Source organism: Calliphora vicina, chromosome 2, assembly GCF_958450345.1.
Source record: "Calliphora vicina chromosome 2, idCalVici1.1, whole genome shotgun sequence".
In the NCBI taxonomy this organism is placed as follows: domain Eukaryota; kingdom Metazoa; phylum Arthropoda; class Insecta; order Diptera; family Calliphoridae; genus Calliphora; species Calliphora vicina.
In genome coordinates, this window is record NC_088781.1 from 131,889,479 (window position 1) to 131,906,388 (window position 16,910).

The window sequence follows — 16,910 nt, forward strand, 5'->3', positions numbered from 1 at the left end:
CTCATATCTTGCAAACACTTTGGAATTTTGATTTACTCTCTGAGGCAACGTTGTAGCCCTTGTCATAAAGAACAAAAATTGTGAACATATAAAATCAATAAAACTTCATCTTCAACATCAAAAACGCAAAAAACTTAAAAAAAAATCTAAATAAATTAAGAAATAATTTATTTTTAAAGCTGCCTAAAAGTATGCTTCAGTTCATACTAATTTAATAGGTTATGGCCCAAAACACTTAATTGCTTTAATTTTTTCTTACTAACTTCTAGCTAAACGGTGTTAAGAATCATTCCTAAGAAGTTCATATGTTCTAGAAAGTTGTTTATTGAGATCTTAGGTACATTTTTGTAGTTGATTGTGTGCTTGAATTTTGAACGGTTTGCTACCTATAGACTGAACAGGGAAAAAATCGACTTTTTTAAAGTTTTTTGCGATTTTGATCTTGAAGATAAGGTTTTTTTGAATTTATATGTTCACAACTTTTGTTCCTTATGACAAGGGCTACAACTTTGCCTCAGAGATTAAATCAAAATTCCAAACTGTTTGCAAGATATGAGCCTGAGAATATGATCACTTTTTTGCAAAAATGACACCGAGGCCCCAAATCTGGGAAAAACTGGGAGACACGGGTCTTATTTTTTGTTGGTCTTTTATCACTTGTGGTTCTTTATGAAAAGGGCTACAGAGAAAATGATCACTTTTTTGCAAAAATGACACCGAAGCCCAAAATCTTTGGGGGCCCATAAAAAAAGGTGCATGACTTTGGGCAAAACTGGGAGACACGGGTGTTTTCTTGTTGGTCTTTTATCACGTAGTGGTGTCCGTATATGGTTATTTTTTTTTTGTTGCACTGTGTATTTATGAACCGATCGCCCTGAAATTAGGTGATGTGATTTATGTCTATATAAAAGTTATTTCTGCTGAGTTTTATGTGTATAACAACATTTTAAACAAAGTTTACATGGAAAGCCAGCCAGCCAGACGAACGGACGGACATCGTTTAATCGACTCAGAAAGTGATTCTATATAGTTTAAGGTGAGTGTTATATTAATATTTTTGGGCGTTACAAATATCTGCACAAACTTATTATACCCTCCCCACTATGGCGGTGTAGGGTATAAATACAATAAACATTGACATTGACACAATTTCACTGATTTTTAGAAGATTATTATTAATGTTTTAAGAGAAGAACATTTAAAGATTAATGAATTTAAATTGTCTACAAAAAAATCTTAATATTTACTAGCCAAACGCTACTAATTTCGCTACTAATTTCGTAGTAAAATACTAACAAGTAAGAGAGTTAATTTTTTAAAAAAATATATGACAAAAATTTTTTTTGATAAAAAAAATTGGCTTAAAAAATTAAAAATAAAATTTTTTTTTAAAATTTTTTACAAAATTTATAAAAAAAAAAATTTTTGGAAAAAAATAGGGTTAATTATACAATTAAAAAAAAAATCGGGTTAAAAAATATTTTTCCCGATCGGTCAAGCCCGATCATATAATACCCTACACTAAGTTAAAGAGCAAAAACATTTTTCTTTTAAAATTTCAATAATTTATATTTTTGAGTGATTTTCAAAAGTGGGCCTTCTATGGGAGCTATGACCAATTATGGACTGATCACCATGAAATTAGGTCGTGTGATTTATGTCTATATTAAAGTTAACTATGTTGAATTTTGTGTGTTTACCAACATTTTTAAGCGATTTATGCACGTTAAAGTGATTTTCGGAAGCGGGTCTATATGGGAGCTATGACTAATTATGGACCGATCGTAACAAAATTTGGTGACATGAATTTTGTATATATAAAACTTATTTGGAGCAGAATTTGTGGAGATACATATATAAATTAAACATTTATGACCGATAAAGTCCAATTTCGAGAGGACATTTGTATGGGGGCTAGGTGAAATAATGGACCGATTTCAGCCAGTTTCAAAGAATAATATGTACCAAATTTGATCGAAATATCTTCAAAATTGCGCACATGGACAGACATCCAGCCAGCCAGACGGACGGACATCGTTTAATCGACTCCGAAAGTGATTCTAAGTCGATCGGTATACTTTAAGGTGGGTGTTAGACTAATATTTTTGGGAGTTACAAACATCTGCACAAACGCAAAAAAGCAAACAGCGTTGCCATACTTACGATCATTGGTCAACTGAAAGCTTTTATTCAATGTTAATAATGCCCACAGATATGTTACAGATTGCTATTACAGCACTGCTATTTGAAAGTATTATGCTACTTTTAAATCAGCCGTTAAAATCGTTATATTTGAATTCAAGTACAATTTCGTAACAATATTATCTATATTAATGACTTAGTAATCCATATATAGGTTAAAAATCGAGGTTCTCCTGGTATTTTCTCGATTTTAAATAGCAACCGAGCCGGACGAATTCCGGAGATATTGATGTATGAATCGTGTATGTAAGTTATTTGGGGGCTTCGGAAAATTGATTTCAACAGACAGACAGACTGACATGGCTTAATTGACTCCGCTGTCTATAAGGATCCAGAATATATATACTTTATAGGGTCGCAAAATTATATTGTGGAAATTACAAACGGAATGACCAACTTATATATACCCTTCTCACGAAGGTGAAGGGTATAAAAAGAGAATTAATTAATAGCGCGTTTTGTTTGATATTAGTACAGGTTACAGCGCCTTTGATTTGGTGTGGATTTTAGGCTGGCGGCGTTATCGGTTCATATTTCTTTGAAAACGAACTTGGCCAGTCCATCACCGGTAACAGCGAGCGCTATAGGTCAATTTCTTTTGTTTTTACAACACATCCACACAACTCATTCCACATTGGACATTCTGCACAAGCGATTTGAGGGCATGATCATCTCACGTGGAGGTTATATGAACTGGCCATCGAGAGCGTGCGATTTGAACCCGTTAGACTTTCTCTTGTGGGGATTTTCTTAAGTCGCAGGTCTATTCGCATAAGCCACAAACTACAGCGGCTATCAAAGCCGACATAATCAATGGCATCGTCACATTCAGTCTGATTTATGCGCATAAGTCCTCAAAAATTGGAAATTTCGGTTTTTAAAAAAATTTTTTAATGAAACAAATTTTTAAACCAACTTTTTCTTTTAAATTTCATATTTAATTTTTTTTAAAAATTTTATTTTAATTTTTTAAAAAAAATTAAAAAAAAAAAATTTTTGAATTTAAAAAAAACAATTCGAAAATTTTTTTTCAAATAAATGAAAAAACTGCAAAAAAAAAGTAAATTTTGTTCACCTAAAAATATTTAAAATTTTTATTTTGATGTTTTGAACGTCATAGCAATTTGCAGCTACAATTGGTCAAAATCGGTAAATTCTCAGCGAGTTGTTAAGTTTTCCCTAATTTATTTGACACGTAAAACACATAAGGTAGACATGTTATATATCAATGGATAGAGGATTTTGTCTACTTTTCAAAAATGTATATAACTTTTGACAAATAAAAAATTCATGGAATACTTTTTTCAAAAATATGACAAAAAATGCTTTTTATTGAGTTTTTGCATAGATACATATTTTTCAAATTGAAATAAAATTTTTATTTATGAATATTTTTTAATGAAATTTCACAGTTATGTAGATTTTTCTATTTAAAATGCTAAAATAAAAATAAATTTTGAAATTTGTTATCAAGTATCCCACAATTCCCAAAAAAATCTTGAAAAATCCCAAAAATGGAATTTTTTAGTTTTTTGGCTATAATATCCATAACAGGGGCGGGGTTATCGGAAGCCTTTACAAGATAATTAAGAACTTATTGGGCCATCTAAAATAGGTTACTATATTTTGATATCGAGTATGCGATTTGAGAATTTTTGCCCTAAATTTGAATTTTACATAAAAAATAGGCATTTTTTTAATGGACCTGATCCCGTCGGTATCAAAACTTATAAATGTTTTTTTCATTTAAAATATTTGGCGTAAAGTTAGCTTTTCAAAAAGTCTAAATTCATTATAAATCCTCTTAGAAAATTTTTAGATAACTTAAAAAGAATAAAAGTACTTTTTTCCCAAAAAAATTGCGAAAAATCGCCTTTTTAAATTTTTTTATATTCAAATGCATGTAACTTTGGACTCAGTCATGATTTTTAAATACTTCTTTCTTTATTTGATATATAGATCTATTGTTAATCCTATAAAAGAAAAATTGATAAAATCGGAGAATATTTGGAACCGCTGTCACCAAAAAACTGGTGTAGGGTGGGTAAAAATGTTGAAAATTAAATTTTCAAATGCGAATATCTCCTAAGCTATAAGAGATAATTGATAGCTCCGACGAGGTTTTATGTAGTGCTCGACTAGGAGATTCTTAAATCGGAACACAAACGAAGAAATAGGATAATTCTAAAAATTGAACATACCCGAGGTGTCCTACTTTGGGAACCCCTGGTCCTGCTCCTGGTGTGGTCATGAGGTCCAAATTCAAAACTTAAACTCGACTATACTTCATCTTTGTGCATGTGAAATTTCATTCAAATCGGCGTAAGGTTTTAGAAGTTACAGATTTATTTCCCTCTTTTTTTATTCTCATACCACTGTGCAGTGTGGATTTTACGTTTGAGTTGAACAAATTTAGCTTTGTACGTCTTGATATGTACGATGAATTCCATACCGGCTTAAGTGAACCCATTGATTCTGCAAGGACAGTCTATTAGGCTTTTCAAACCAATAAAACATATCGATGATATCTCAAACACATTAACATTTTAAAGATAGGAAGCGCTTAATGAAATGCCCTTTACTTTAGGTTACAATGAAAATTTGAGAACAAATTATGTGGAGAGAACAAAGGAACATTCTCTCAGCGAAATAATATGAAAACTTCCATAAACAAGTGACTTGTAAATAACACTAATAAATGTTTGTTTTGTTTTACAATAAATTCTTTATTAAATTTATAAATTATACACTCAGGCCAATTCTACAAATTCACCAACAGCATCAATTTTCTCCTCAGTATCTTCTAAAGTTATAAACTTCTCATACCAATCCAACAAAGGCTTTTCCAAATATGATTTAGTCTCTTCAAATAACTGCTTGAAACTCACCACAAAATTCTCAAATTCCTTGATCAAGTGTGCTTCAACTTCTTTAAAATTGTATTTGTTTAAAAGGTTAACAATAAATTTGGATTCTGATGTTTGTTTTGCCTCAGGAAGATCATAATAATAATCGGTTATTTTGACAAAAATTTCCATTACATCCCAAATTGATTCGGCTTCTTTGTTGCCATCATAATTTGCCACAAATTGGGTTAAATTTGATTTAAACTGCAAGACTTCTGCTTGATCATTGGCCAGCAAATCTGCATCTTTTAGTAGAAGGCGGCTTACATTGACTGCTTTATCGGCATATGATTGACCTATAGACAGGAAGGTCAATGCGGTATAGAGTAAAAGATCTTGTTTGGGTTGTATTTCTTGGGTGGAGGAATCAGTTGAGTTGGCAGTGTCGCCTAAGGATTTGCAAAAAGTGGACTGTTAAGAAAAGAACATTATATTTTAATAATTAGTTAGTTGGGAATTTAATCGATTTAATTGATTTAATATTTAACAGAAAATAAAAACGCAACCAATACAATCAACACATATTTATTTAATATTAGATAATTATAATGATCGTATATTGTGATCTGTTTTAAACTGAAACTTGTTTATTGATATTGTGGTTACGCTTTTTTCTTTCAATATTTTTCAACCTGTATCAACAATAACACCATAAATATTGTATAAATTTGATATGCCGCCATTTAGTTAAGTTGTTTGTTTAGCGATTTCCAATGAACTACTGAATAATCTTTGATTTATTTTACAATAATTATCACTTTCTCATTTCAGGAATTAAAACAGCTATCAATATTGCAAAGAATAATTATTATTTTATTTTGTATTGAAATCAAAAACAAATTAATTGCAAAACCAATACGGCTGTACCGAATCTTATATACCCTTCAACAAAGTATCCATTAACTCTTTAATGTTTAGTGGTCACTTTTCTAACCACCTTTTTTAGACACTTCAAAACATTCTTTAGTGGCATCTATTAATTAATAGCAAAACAAATAAGAGAGCTATATATGGCCGTGTCGAATCTTATATACCCTTCAACAAAGTATGTTTTAAGAAAAAGGTTGAAAATATTTTTTTATGAAAAAAAAATTTTTGGTCGGAAAAAAATGTTATTAGTTTCCCATTATATGATAATTTTAGGCAGCTGTCCTCAATCCCGAAAAATCCCAAATTTACATTTCTAAAATCCTGGGATTTCTAAAACCCAGTCCCGTTTGGCATCCCTAGTATACACACACTTAAATTACACACTTTAGGGCACTGCTACACGTTCAATATATATTGTGATATTTGGATCGCGATCCATTTTATTGGATCACGCAGAATTAGGTTATACTGCATGCTACACGTTCAATAAATATCGCGATACTGGATCGCGGTCAATATTTATTGAACGTGTAGCAGTGCCCTTATATTAAACAAGCGCACAATGGTATAGGAAAAAAAAGAGGGAAATAAATCTGTAACTTTTAAACCCATAGTTAGATTTGAATGAAATTTCACATGAGCAAAGAAGAAGTGTTGTCGAGTTTATGTTATGTATTTCACTGATTTCTTTATAACTTCAGTTCATTCAAATCTCTGCTTAGTTTTTTAACTTTAGGCTTTTAACTTATTTTCACACTTGAGGTGGCTTAATTTCATAGCCTCTACCTCATGCCGTATTAAAATAAACGGATTGTAGTTACAATTTTATAATAGCTTATACCCTACTTAATAGTTTTCCCATAGAAAATTTTTCAATCGGTTCAGTAGTTTAGTAGATATATGATTATTAATATTTTAGCTAGGGGTGGCGTATGATTAATATTAATTATTGACAAATTTTACAAAATCGTTTATAACTTCTGCTATACTCAAAAGAAATCTTTCAAATTATATAAATGACAAATAAACTAAATAAACATTTTATTTCTATACCTTTTAAGTAATAAAGGCAATAATCGTAGAACAATTTAAGGATTTATTTCAGGAAAGAAAAAAAATTTTTTTTTTAAATTTTTAAAATTGTTTATTGATGTTTATTTTCCAGTAATACCAAAAATACAAATGAATTTTGGTTATTACCAATAAAATTTCAAAATTTTTGATTTTATATCCATTAAAAATTCATTACTGTTGTTGTTTTTATAGAGAAAAACTAAAAATAGCCAACATATTTTTGTGATAACAATTTAAAATATCAAAATAAACTAAAAATAACTTAAAGCAAATAAATGTTTTGTTTATGATAATTTTGCATTACTAATTTACTGTTTTTTAGAAGTTACTAATTTACTAGGGTTTAGAAGTTACAGATTGCAACCTGCTGTTGCTATTTATAAATACAGTGCCATCTTCTAGTAGTTTCATGAATTATCTATCTAACCGACAAAGAGAGCAAATAATCTGTTTTATTGGGAAATTTTTATTTAACAGCCATTTAATCCACCAGCAAGCAGTTGTTGGGGCGGTTCATATCCCTAAATCCCCTAGTTTTATATTTAGTTTATTTAGTAGTAACCATTGTCAATATTATTGTAATTGTGTATTTACCCCCACCCTAAATTATCAACATTTAGCGTAGACATAATACAATTGGTTTACTTTATAAACTGGTTACAAATTATATTATTAGAATTTTATGAATAAATACAAGTTTTAATTATTAAGAAATGCACATATAAAGCAATTTGTTATACAATTTATGTAAACAAAGCAAAAATGTTCGTCAAATACGCCTTCCTAGTATTAACGAACATGTTTTTAATCGGAATGAAATAAAGTCAGACAAAAAATTCCAATTATGAATTAATTATTTTCTTATTTTTTTAAATGTTTTGCAATATAATTATATTGTTTGTGTTTAAAAAGAATGAAACTAAATTTTGCACATCATAAAATGGTTTTTCATTTTTATTACATGCTTAATTTTTAATGCGGCAGTTAAATCTTTATTTCATAATTTTTATAATTACTAACATTATTCAATATATTTTTAACATTTTCAGTTCTAGTTCAGTTCTAGTTCAGTTCTAGTTCAGTTCAGTTCTAGTTCAGTTCTAGTTCAGTTCTAGTTCAGTTCTAGTTCAGTTCTAGTTCAGTTCTAGTTCAGTTCTAGTTCAGTTCTAGTTCAGTTCTAGTTCAGTTCTAGTTCAGTTCTAGTTCAGTTCTAGTTCAGTTCTAGTTCAGTTCTAGTTCAGTTCTAGTTCAGTTCTAGTTCAGTTCTAGTTCAGTTCTAGTTCAGTTCTAGTTCAGTTCTAGTTCAGTTCTAGTTCAGTTCTAGATCAGTTCTAGTTCAGTTCTAGTTTAGATTCTAGTTTAGATTCTAGTTTAGATTCTAGTTTAGATTCTAGTTTAGATTCTAGTTTAGATTCTAGTTTAGATTCTAGTTTAGATTTTAGTTTAGATTCTAGTTTAGATTCTAGTTTAGATTTTAGTTTAGATTCTAGTTTAGATTCTAGTTTAGATTTTAGTTTAGATTCTAGTTTAGATTCTAGTTTAGATTTTAGTTTAGATTCTAGTTTAGATTCTAGTTTAGATTCTAGTTTAGATTCTAATTCAAATTCTAGTTCAGATTCTAGTTCAGATTTTAGTTTTGATTCTAGTTTAGATTCTAGTTCAGTTCATTTCTTTAAAAATTCGGAAAAGTATTGGGAAAACCATTAGAATCATTAAAATATAAACAGTGTGATTTTATTTTATTTATTTTAAACAGTAACACATTAATTTAGGCATAATTGCTTTCCATTTATATTCTATTGTTTTCTTCCATCATTTGCATGAAGGCCTTGAGTTTCTCTTCCAAATCGTCTATAGCTAAAAACTTCTCATACCAATCCAGTACAGGTTTTTCAAAATACTTTTTATTCTCTTCGAACATCAACTTAAACTTCTCAATAAAAGGATTAAATCCGATGGCATATTCCATATCTACATCCATGCAATTGTATTTTTTTAAAAGATCCAAGATAAAGGTGTCTGCCGCTGTTCGTTTTTCCTCTGGTAGTTGAAAATAATGTTCGGTTGTATCGGGAAAAGTGTTCATTAATTTCACAACTTCTGGTATGGTTTTGGTTTTTTCATAATCTTCCACAAAACGAGTTAAATTGTGTTTAAACTCTAGAACTTGTGGTGTCTGGTTGGTCAGTAAATCCTGGTTCATCAATATTCGTTGGCTAACATTAAAGGATTTAATGGTATACTCGTGAGCTAGGCGCAGATAATTGACAGCGACGTAGACTATAATTTTTTTTATGGGTGTTAGATTTGACATATCTTCAGGGGCAAAGCCAACAATTCTGTTGTAAGTGTCATCATCTACCGGTTTACAATAAGTGGCCTGAGAAACCAAACACATAATTGTTATACAATATCACATTTTTAATTGTTTTTAAATTAAGAATTATTTCAATTTCGAAACTGTTTGATCGCAAAAAAACATAATTTTTTTTTTTTGGATACCTTAAAATCATTTCAATTTATTAAAATATTTTCAATTTATCTGACCTGTATTAAGGACAAAACCACAAATATTGTAAACTTTCTATATAGCATCTTGGCTGCGTTGTTTCTTGAACGATTTCTAAAAAACTAAGGCATTGAGGGGTCTTTATGTTGATTATATTGAAACAATATTTAATTCAACTTGGTTTTCAGTTTTAAAAGGTTATCAAAATAATGAACAATATTTCTATAAACGAACAATAAAAAAGAAATGAATTTGCACAAGTTTTAGCCAAAAATTTATTGATCTTTAGAAGATAATACAAATTTTTACTTAAGATTCGTTATCATTATTTATTTTAACTTTTTAACCTTTAAATTCGCTAAAAAAAAATACACAAACTTTGAACATTTCACTCAAATCAGATAATATTAAAACGTGCCGCATCGTGTCTCAGAAGTTTGACTTGGGTTTGATCGAAAGAAAAGTCTTTTCTAAGCTACTGTTGCTTAAAATCATTTCAATTTATTTAAATATTTTCAATTTATCTGACCTCTATTAAGAACAAAACCATCATACATCAATATATCCGCTATATCCGGATTTTGTCTACTTTTCAAAAAATGATATACGTTTTGACAATTAAAAAATTCATGAAATACTTTTTTGAAAAATATGACAAAAAATGCTTTTTATTGAATTTTGCATAGATACAAATTTTTCAAATTGAAATAAAATTTTTATTTATGAATATTTTTGAATGAAATTTCACAATTATGTAGATTTTTCTATTTAAAATGCAAAAACGAAAACAAATTTTGAAATTTGAAATTTGATATCAAGTATCCCGCAATTCCCAAAAAAATCTTGAAAAGTCCCAAAAATGGGATTTTTTCGTTTTTTGGCTACAATATCCATACCAGGGGCGGGGTTATCGGAACCCTTTACAAAATAATTAAGAACTTATTGGGCCATCTAAAATAGGTTACTATATTTTGATATCTAGTATGCGATTTGAGAATTTTTGCCCTAATATTGAATTTTACATAAAAAATATGCATTTTTTTAATGGACCTGATCCCGTCGGTATCAAAAATTATAAATGTTTTTTACATTTAAAATATTTGGCGTAAAGTTAGCTTTTCAAAAAGTACAAATGCATTATACATCCTCTTAGAAATTTTTTAGATAACTTAAAAAGAATAAAAGTACTTTTTTCCCAAAAAAATTGCGAAAAATCGCCTTTTTTAATTTTTTTAAATTTAAATGCATGTAACTTTGGACTCAGCCATGATTTTTAAACACTTCTATCTTTATTTGATATATAGATCTATTGTTAATTATATAAAAGAAAAATGGATAAAATCGGGGAATATTTGGAACCGCGGTCACCAAAAAACTGGAGTAGGGTGGGTAAAAATTTTGAAAATTAAATTTTCAAATGCGAATATCTCCTAAGCTATAAGAGATAATTGATAGCTACGACGAGGTTTTATGTAGTGCTCGATGAGGAGATTCTATATGTGTAATTTTTTTAAATCGGAACACAAACGAAGAAATAGGATAATTTTAAAAATTGTACATACCCGAGGTGTCCTACTTTGGGAACCCCTGGTCCCGCTCCTGGTGGGCTCATGAGGTCCAAACTCAACTACACTTCCTCTTTGCGCATGTGAAATTTCATTGAAATCGGCGTAAGGGTTTAGAAGTTACAGATTTATTTCTATTTTTTTTTATTCTCATACCACTGTGCAACGTTTGCATAGGTATTGTTGGAATTTAGAGTGGCACCATTTCAAGTTTTCAACAATAGTAGTGACAGCTTTGTCTATCTAAATGACGTCATAGTTTCTTTATCAGAGCTGAAAGGTTATGATAGGTCACACATGAAATATACATAAATATTTTGAATGATGAATCTGAACGAAATGTTCAATAGAAATTAAAACAAGTAAGAGAGCTATATTCGGTTGTGCCGAATCTTATATACCCTTCACCGAATTATACTTTAAAATAAATTTTTTTAAATATTTTTAGGTAAACAAAATTAAATTTTTTTTTTAATTGTATTTCAAAATTTTTTTTTTAAATTTTTTTTAAAAAAAGTTTTCCAAATTTTTTAAAAATTTTTTTTTAAAATTTGTTTTTATAGTTTTTAAATTTTTTTTTTTGGAAAAAGAATGTAGACAAAAAACATTTTTTGATGAAAAAAAAATTCGGGTTAAAAAATATTTTTCCCGATTTTGACCCATTGTAGGTCCAACTTACTATAGCCTTATCCACATCGTTGTAATGGACTTTGAAATATCAATCATTAGATATCCATATTGTCTATATTAATGACTTAGTAATCCAGATATAGATCAAAAATAGGTCAAAAATCGAGGTTGTCCCGGTTTTTTGCTCATATCTCCGTTATTTATGGGCCGATTTTGCTGATTTTAAATAGCAAACTTCTCGAAAGCATTTTAGTAAAATTGTTTTATGCTAAATTCCCAATTTTTAATTTTATAAATTCACTGAAATTTATTGTTGGGGGATAAGCTAGTTCCTATGCTCATTTCACTGGTTGCTTAGGCTAGATCATCAGGAAACCTTTTCCCAAAAGGCTTCAGAAAAACTAAAGATATTATACAAATAAAACTATAGAGCATGCCTGATAGAATTATTGAAGATTTGGATCCCGAAGATATCTGGGGTCTTCAGAAAGTTGATTTCAACTGAAAGACAGATGGACGGACATGGCTTAATCGACTCCGCTATCTATAAGGATCCAGAATATATATATACTTTATAGGGTCGGAAATGAAAAATGTAGAAATTACAAACGGAATGACAAACTTATATATACCCTTCTCACGAAGGTGAAGGGTATAAAAAGTTAGAGCACTAAATACCCTCCACCTAAATATGATGAGAATTATAGAAATTGCACTTGTTTAAGCACTTTAATATCCATAATCTATGTTTGTTATTGGGACTTAGATTCGATTATGAAGCTAGTACGTTTTTACCTTTTAAAAACGGTGGTTTATTTACTTTAAATAAATTGGATACTTTTGATTGCAAATAAAAGCAGGTTTAGTAGTTTAGAATTGTAGCAACTCCTTATTTATTCAAATTAACACAACAACAGTTTAAATAGACACTCAGTATTTTTATACACTTTTATAATTCAAAGAAATACACACACTTTATAATGTTTAAAAATGCAAAACTGACTCACTTCTGCAATCACAGCCACTATTTATACGCAGCGCCATCTTCCTTTGTGAAGCTTCTAGAATGATCTGAACGGACAAAACTAGAATATTCAAATTCTAGAGCATTTTGCAGCTTCAATGTTAATGTTGGCAGCATAAACATTTAGTGTTGCCATACTGACAGGTGTTTGGTACTTTTTCGAAATTCAAACCTTTTAGGCGAGAAAACGGGTAAATACTGTATTTTGGTACTTTTAAACCATTAAACATAGAAGCAAATTTTAAATCGTATTCTTTACTTATCAAAAAATAACAAATATAGATTTGAACACATAAAAAATGTGTAAATTTTTGTAAAATTTACACTCAAATTGTAAATTTCACATAAAATTTTGTGAAAATGAACGAATTCACTTAATTGTGAATAAATTCGAAAAGAATCCATCGATTTTTATGTTCGATATTTAATTTTGTTGCAATATATGTGGCTTTGCGATAAAGCAATAAATCTGAACAATTTATGCTCTTTTCGATTTTTCATGATTTTTTAAAAACCAAAAAATTGCTATTTTCACGTAAAAAATATATTTTTTGCTTCAATTTCTTATTATAACTCCGTAACTACTGACACGATTGAAACGCAATATATAAACGAATTAAAGGTTATGTAAATTTGAACTTTTCCAAGTTTACCTCAATAATATCGGACTAACCCTTTTTGAGTTATCATTAATTATGTGGAGAAACATGTAAAAAAATTCTCAATTTTAGAAAAAAAAAAATTAAAAAAATCTATACATAGAATTAAAAAATTTTACCATTTTTGTTTTTAGGTAACCATGATGCATCACATCTATATAGTGGTTAGTGAAGCCTTTTTTTGCTGTTGACCTGTAAAAAAATAATGAGTAAAACATAGTTTTCCCGATTTTGACCCATTACATTTCCGACTATAATATTTTTTTTAAATTTTCTTTTTAATTTTAAAAAATTTTTTTTTTTTTGGTGAAAAAATTTTAAAAAAATTATTAAATTTCACTCATTACAGGTTCGACTTGGTGATAAAATTTTCAATTTTTTTTTTAAATTTCATTTTCAGTTTTTTTTTAAATTTTAAAAATAAATTTTATAAAAATTTTTTATTGGTGAAAAAAAAAATCAGAGTAAAAGATATTTTTACCGATTTTGACCCATTACATTTCCGACTATATCATTTTTTTTTTTAATTTAAAAAAAAAAAAAAATTTTTTGGTGAAAAAATTTAAAAAAAATTATGAGTTAAAACATATTTTTCACCGTTTTTCACTCATTAAAGGTCCGACTTACTTTGGTGTTAAAATTTCCAATTTTTTTTTTTTAAATTTCATTTTCAGTTTTTTTTAATTTTTAAAAATAAATTTTTTGGTGAAAAAAAAATTCGGAGTAAAACATATTTTTTCCGATTTTGACTCATTACTGGTCCGACTTTGCTTTGGTCTTATATACGCCATTGCAAATACCTATCATTAGATATCTATGTATATTGTCCATATTAATGACTTAGTAATCCTGATATAGTTCAAAAATAGGTGAAAAGCCGAGGTTGTCCTGGTTTTTATTTTCTTTTCATTTATCTTCTATTTTTTGGGGTAATAAAAAGAGAACAATCAATGGTGAGCTGTACTAGATGAAAGTCTTTGGACGGCTATCTGTATGCCTAACCTATGTATTTGAGTCCTATTTCGCTTGAATATCATCTTAATAATGTTATTTTCAAGAGTTTTATGTATATTATAGTGATTATCGGAAATGTAGATGTGGCCAGTTACGTATCGATGTTCTCAAAATCTAGTAGTATGATTTTTAAATACAAATTACTTAACTGTCTAATATTTTGTTTCGATATTGTTATTTTTTAGATATTTATTCAGATTTATGTGTTTTTCGGAAGTGGTGCTTACATGGGAGCTATAAGAAATTATGAACCGATTTTCATAGAATTAGGTACAGCGATTTTGGTATATATGGGGATTTTGGATCTAGAGTTTAAACTTGTTTAAGTGATTTTCGGAAGTGATCTTCATATGGAAGCTATGGTTAAATATGGGCCGATCTACAACAAAATTTTCGTTGAGATTTCTTTTACCATGAATCATATTTTTGCTGAATTTTGTATGAATACTGCAATTCTGTAGGCATTTATAGACAATAGCTTCATATTTCGGCAAGAAATATGTATGGGGGGAGGACTCGGAGAATTCATGGACCGATTCTTACCATTTTCAATAGAGTTTGTCCTTTTATCATAAAAATAACGAGTGTAATATTTGATTGTGATGATATTTACGCAAATAACAAAAAATATGTGAAAATTTAAAATTTTTTTAATTTTTTTGGTTGTCCCACATTTTATTTCATAACTCTGGTTCTACTATATCGATTTTGCTGATTTTCAATACCAAAGTGCTTAATTTAATAATAATTATTTTTTTTGCAAGTTTGCCAGTTTTGTTTGTGTATTTTGGAAATGAGAGTGTTTTACACACACGTACATTTTTCAAATTTAGTAATTTTGAATAACAAACAATAACAGTTTTTTGGCATTCATTTTAGAGAATTTATACACATACTGTTGTTTCATTTGCCCAGATACATGCTCTGTGTAATGCAAAGAAACGTCAATTGTTGTTTATTGTTTCTAAGTAATCCAGAGTATTGCGTCTTTAAACTTATTTTTGTACAAAACTTTCGAAATTAGTTACTTTACTTTACTTTGTAGAAATAATCTATGGTAGAATAAATTCTCACTCTAGTGACTCTAAGTAATCTAAAGTGTAATCCTTTTTTTTTTGGTACTAAACTTTAGAAAGTAGTTACTTAATTTTCCTCTAGTAGTCTATGTTAGAGTCAATTGTCTGTTAGTGTCTCTTGGTAATCTGAAGTGTAGTGAGTTAAAATTTCATAATTTTTACTGACATCAACTAACTTAGAGTCGTTTAATCGTAGAGAAAGTCAAAGTCTATAAGATATCAATTAGCTAGGACCTCCAAATAATATTGTTACGTTTTAACCTTTTCAAAACGCTGGTTTATTTCCTTTAAATAAACCGGATACTTTTGATTGCAAATAAAAACCGTTTAGTAGTTTGAAAATTGTAACAACTCTTTATTTATTTAAAAATGTACAACAACAGAATTAAATAGTCACTCAATGTTTTTTTCTACACGTTTATAAATTCTCAGAAATACAGACACACTTTATAATGTACACGAATTCACTTGAAAAACACAGCGAATATTTATAACACTGCCATCAGCACACTAGATTTCTCTTTAACTGTCTAGAGCTTTCTAATACATACGCCATCTGTGGTGTACTGAATATTCGAATTCGAATATACGGTCGCAGCAAACAGCGTTGCCAACTTACGATCAATGGTCAACTGAAAGCTTTTATTCAATGTTAATAATGCCCACAGATATGTTACAGTTTGCTATTACAGCACTGCTATTTGAAAGGATTATGCTACTTTTAAATCAGCCGTGTTAAAATCGTTATATTTGAATTCATGTACAATTTCGTAACAATATCATTAAAGTTCAATAATTTTCCTCTTCAAAAGTAACTAAACACAATTTAAAAAAATGTCTTTAAATTTTCAATTTTATTTCCATTTTTTTTTTTTTGCAAATCAATTTATAAATCTTTCACACTATTTGTAATTGAGCAAACTCTCCAAAGGCATCAAATCTTGCATCAAAATCGTTTAAAGTTAAAAACTTTTCATACCAATCCTGCAAGGGCTTTACCACCACCAATTTATACTCTTCAAACACCAGCTTAAATTCCTCCACAAACATATCAAATTCCTTAATAAATTGCTCTTCTAGTTCTTTGAATTTATATTTGTTTAAAACATCCAAGATAAATAAAACATCAGCCGTTCTTTCTTCTCCAGTAAGTTCAAAATAATAGTCGGTAGCATCGGAAAACATTCCAAATATCTGTATATATTTTTGAGGATTTTTGTTTGTTTCGAAATGTTGCACAAACTGGCTTAATTTTTCTTTAAACTCTAAAACTTCGGGTTTATCGTTGGCTAGCAGAGATTCGTCCTTTAGTAATTGACGGCTGTAGTTGGCACATTTTCCGGAATACTTATGAACTATCAGCAAGTAATTGGCACCAACA

The 16,910-nt window shown here is 29.0% G+C and overlaps 2 protein-coding genes across 2 annotated transcripts; both read right to left on the reverse strand.

Annotated features, from left to right (window-relative positions):
- Positions 1 to 4,903: 4,903 nt before the first annotated feature.
- LOC135951667 (uncharacterized) lies at positions 4,904 to 5,861 on the reverse strand. Its single transcript, XM_065501350.1, has 2 exons — positions 5,741 to 5,861; positions 4,904 to 5,519 (listed from the first exon to the last, which is right to left on the reverse strand). Exons 1-2 carry the CDS (start codon positions 5,789 to 5,791, stop codon positions 4,953 to 4,955), a joined length of 618 nt encoding a protein of 205 aa, XP_065357422.1. The 5' UTR covers positions 5,792 to 5,861; the 3' UTR covers positions 4,904 to 4,952.
- A 2,954-nt stretch (positions 5,862 to 8,815) lies between these two features.
- Positions 8,816 to 9,683, reverse strand: LOC135951723 (uncharacterized). Its single transcript, XM_065501415.1, has 2 exons — positions 9,600 to 9,683; positions 8,816 to 9,432 (listed from the first exon to the last, which is right to left on the reverse strand). Exons 1-2 carry the CDS (start codon positions 9,645 to 9,647, stop codon positions 8,842 to 8,844), a joined length of 639 nt encoding a protein of 212 aa, XP_065357487.1. The 5' UTR covers positions 9,648 to 9,683; the 3' UTR covers positions 8,816 to 8,841.
- Between the last annotated feature and the right edge of the window lie 7,227 nt (positions 9,684 to 16,910).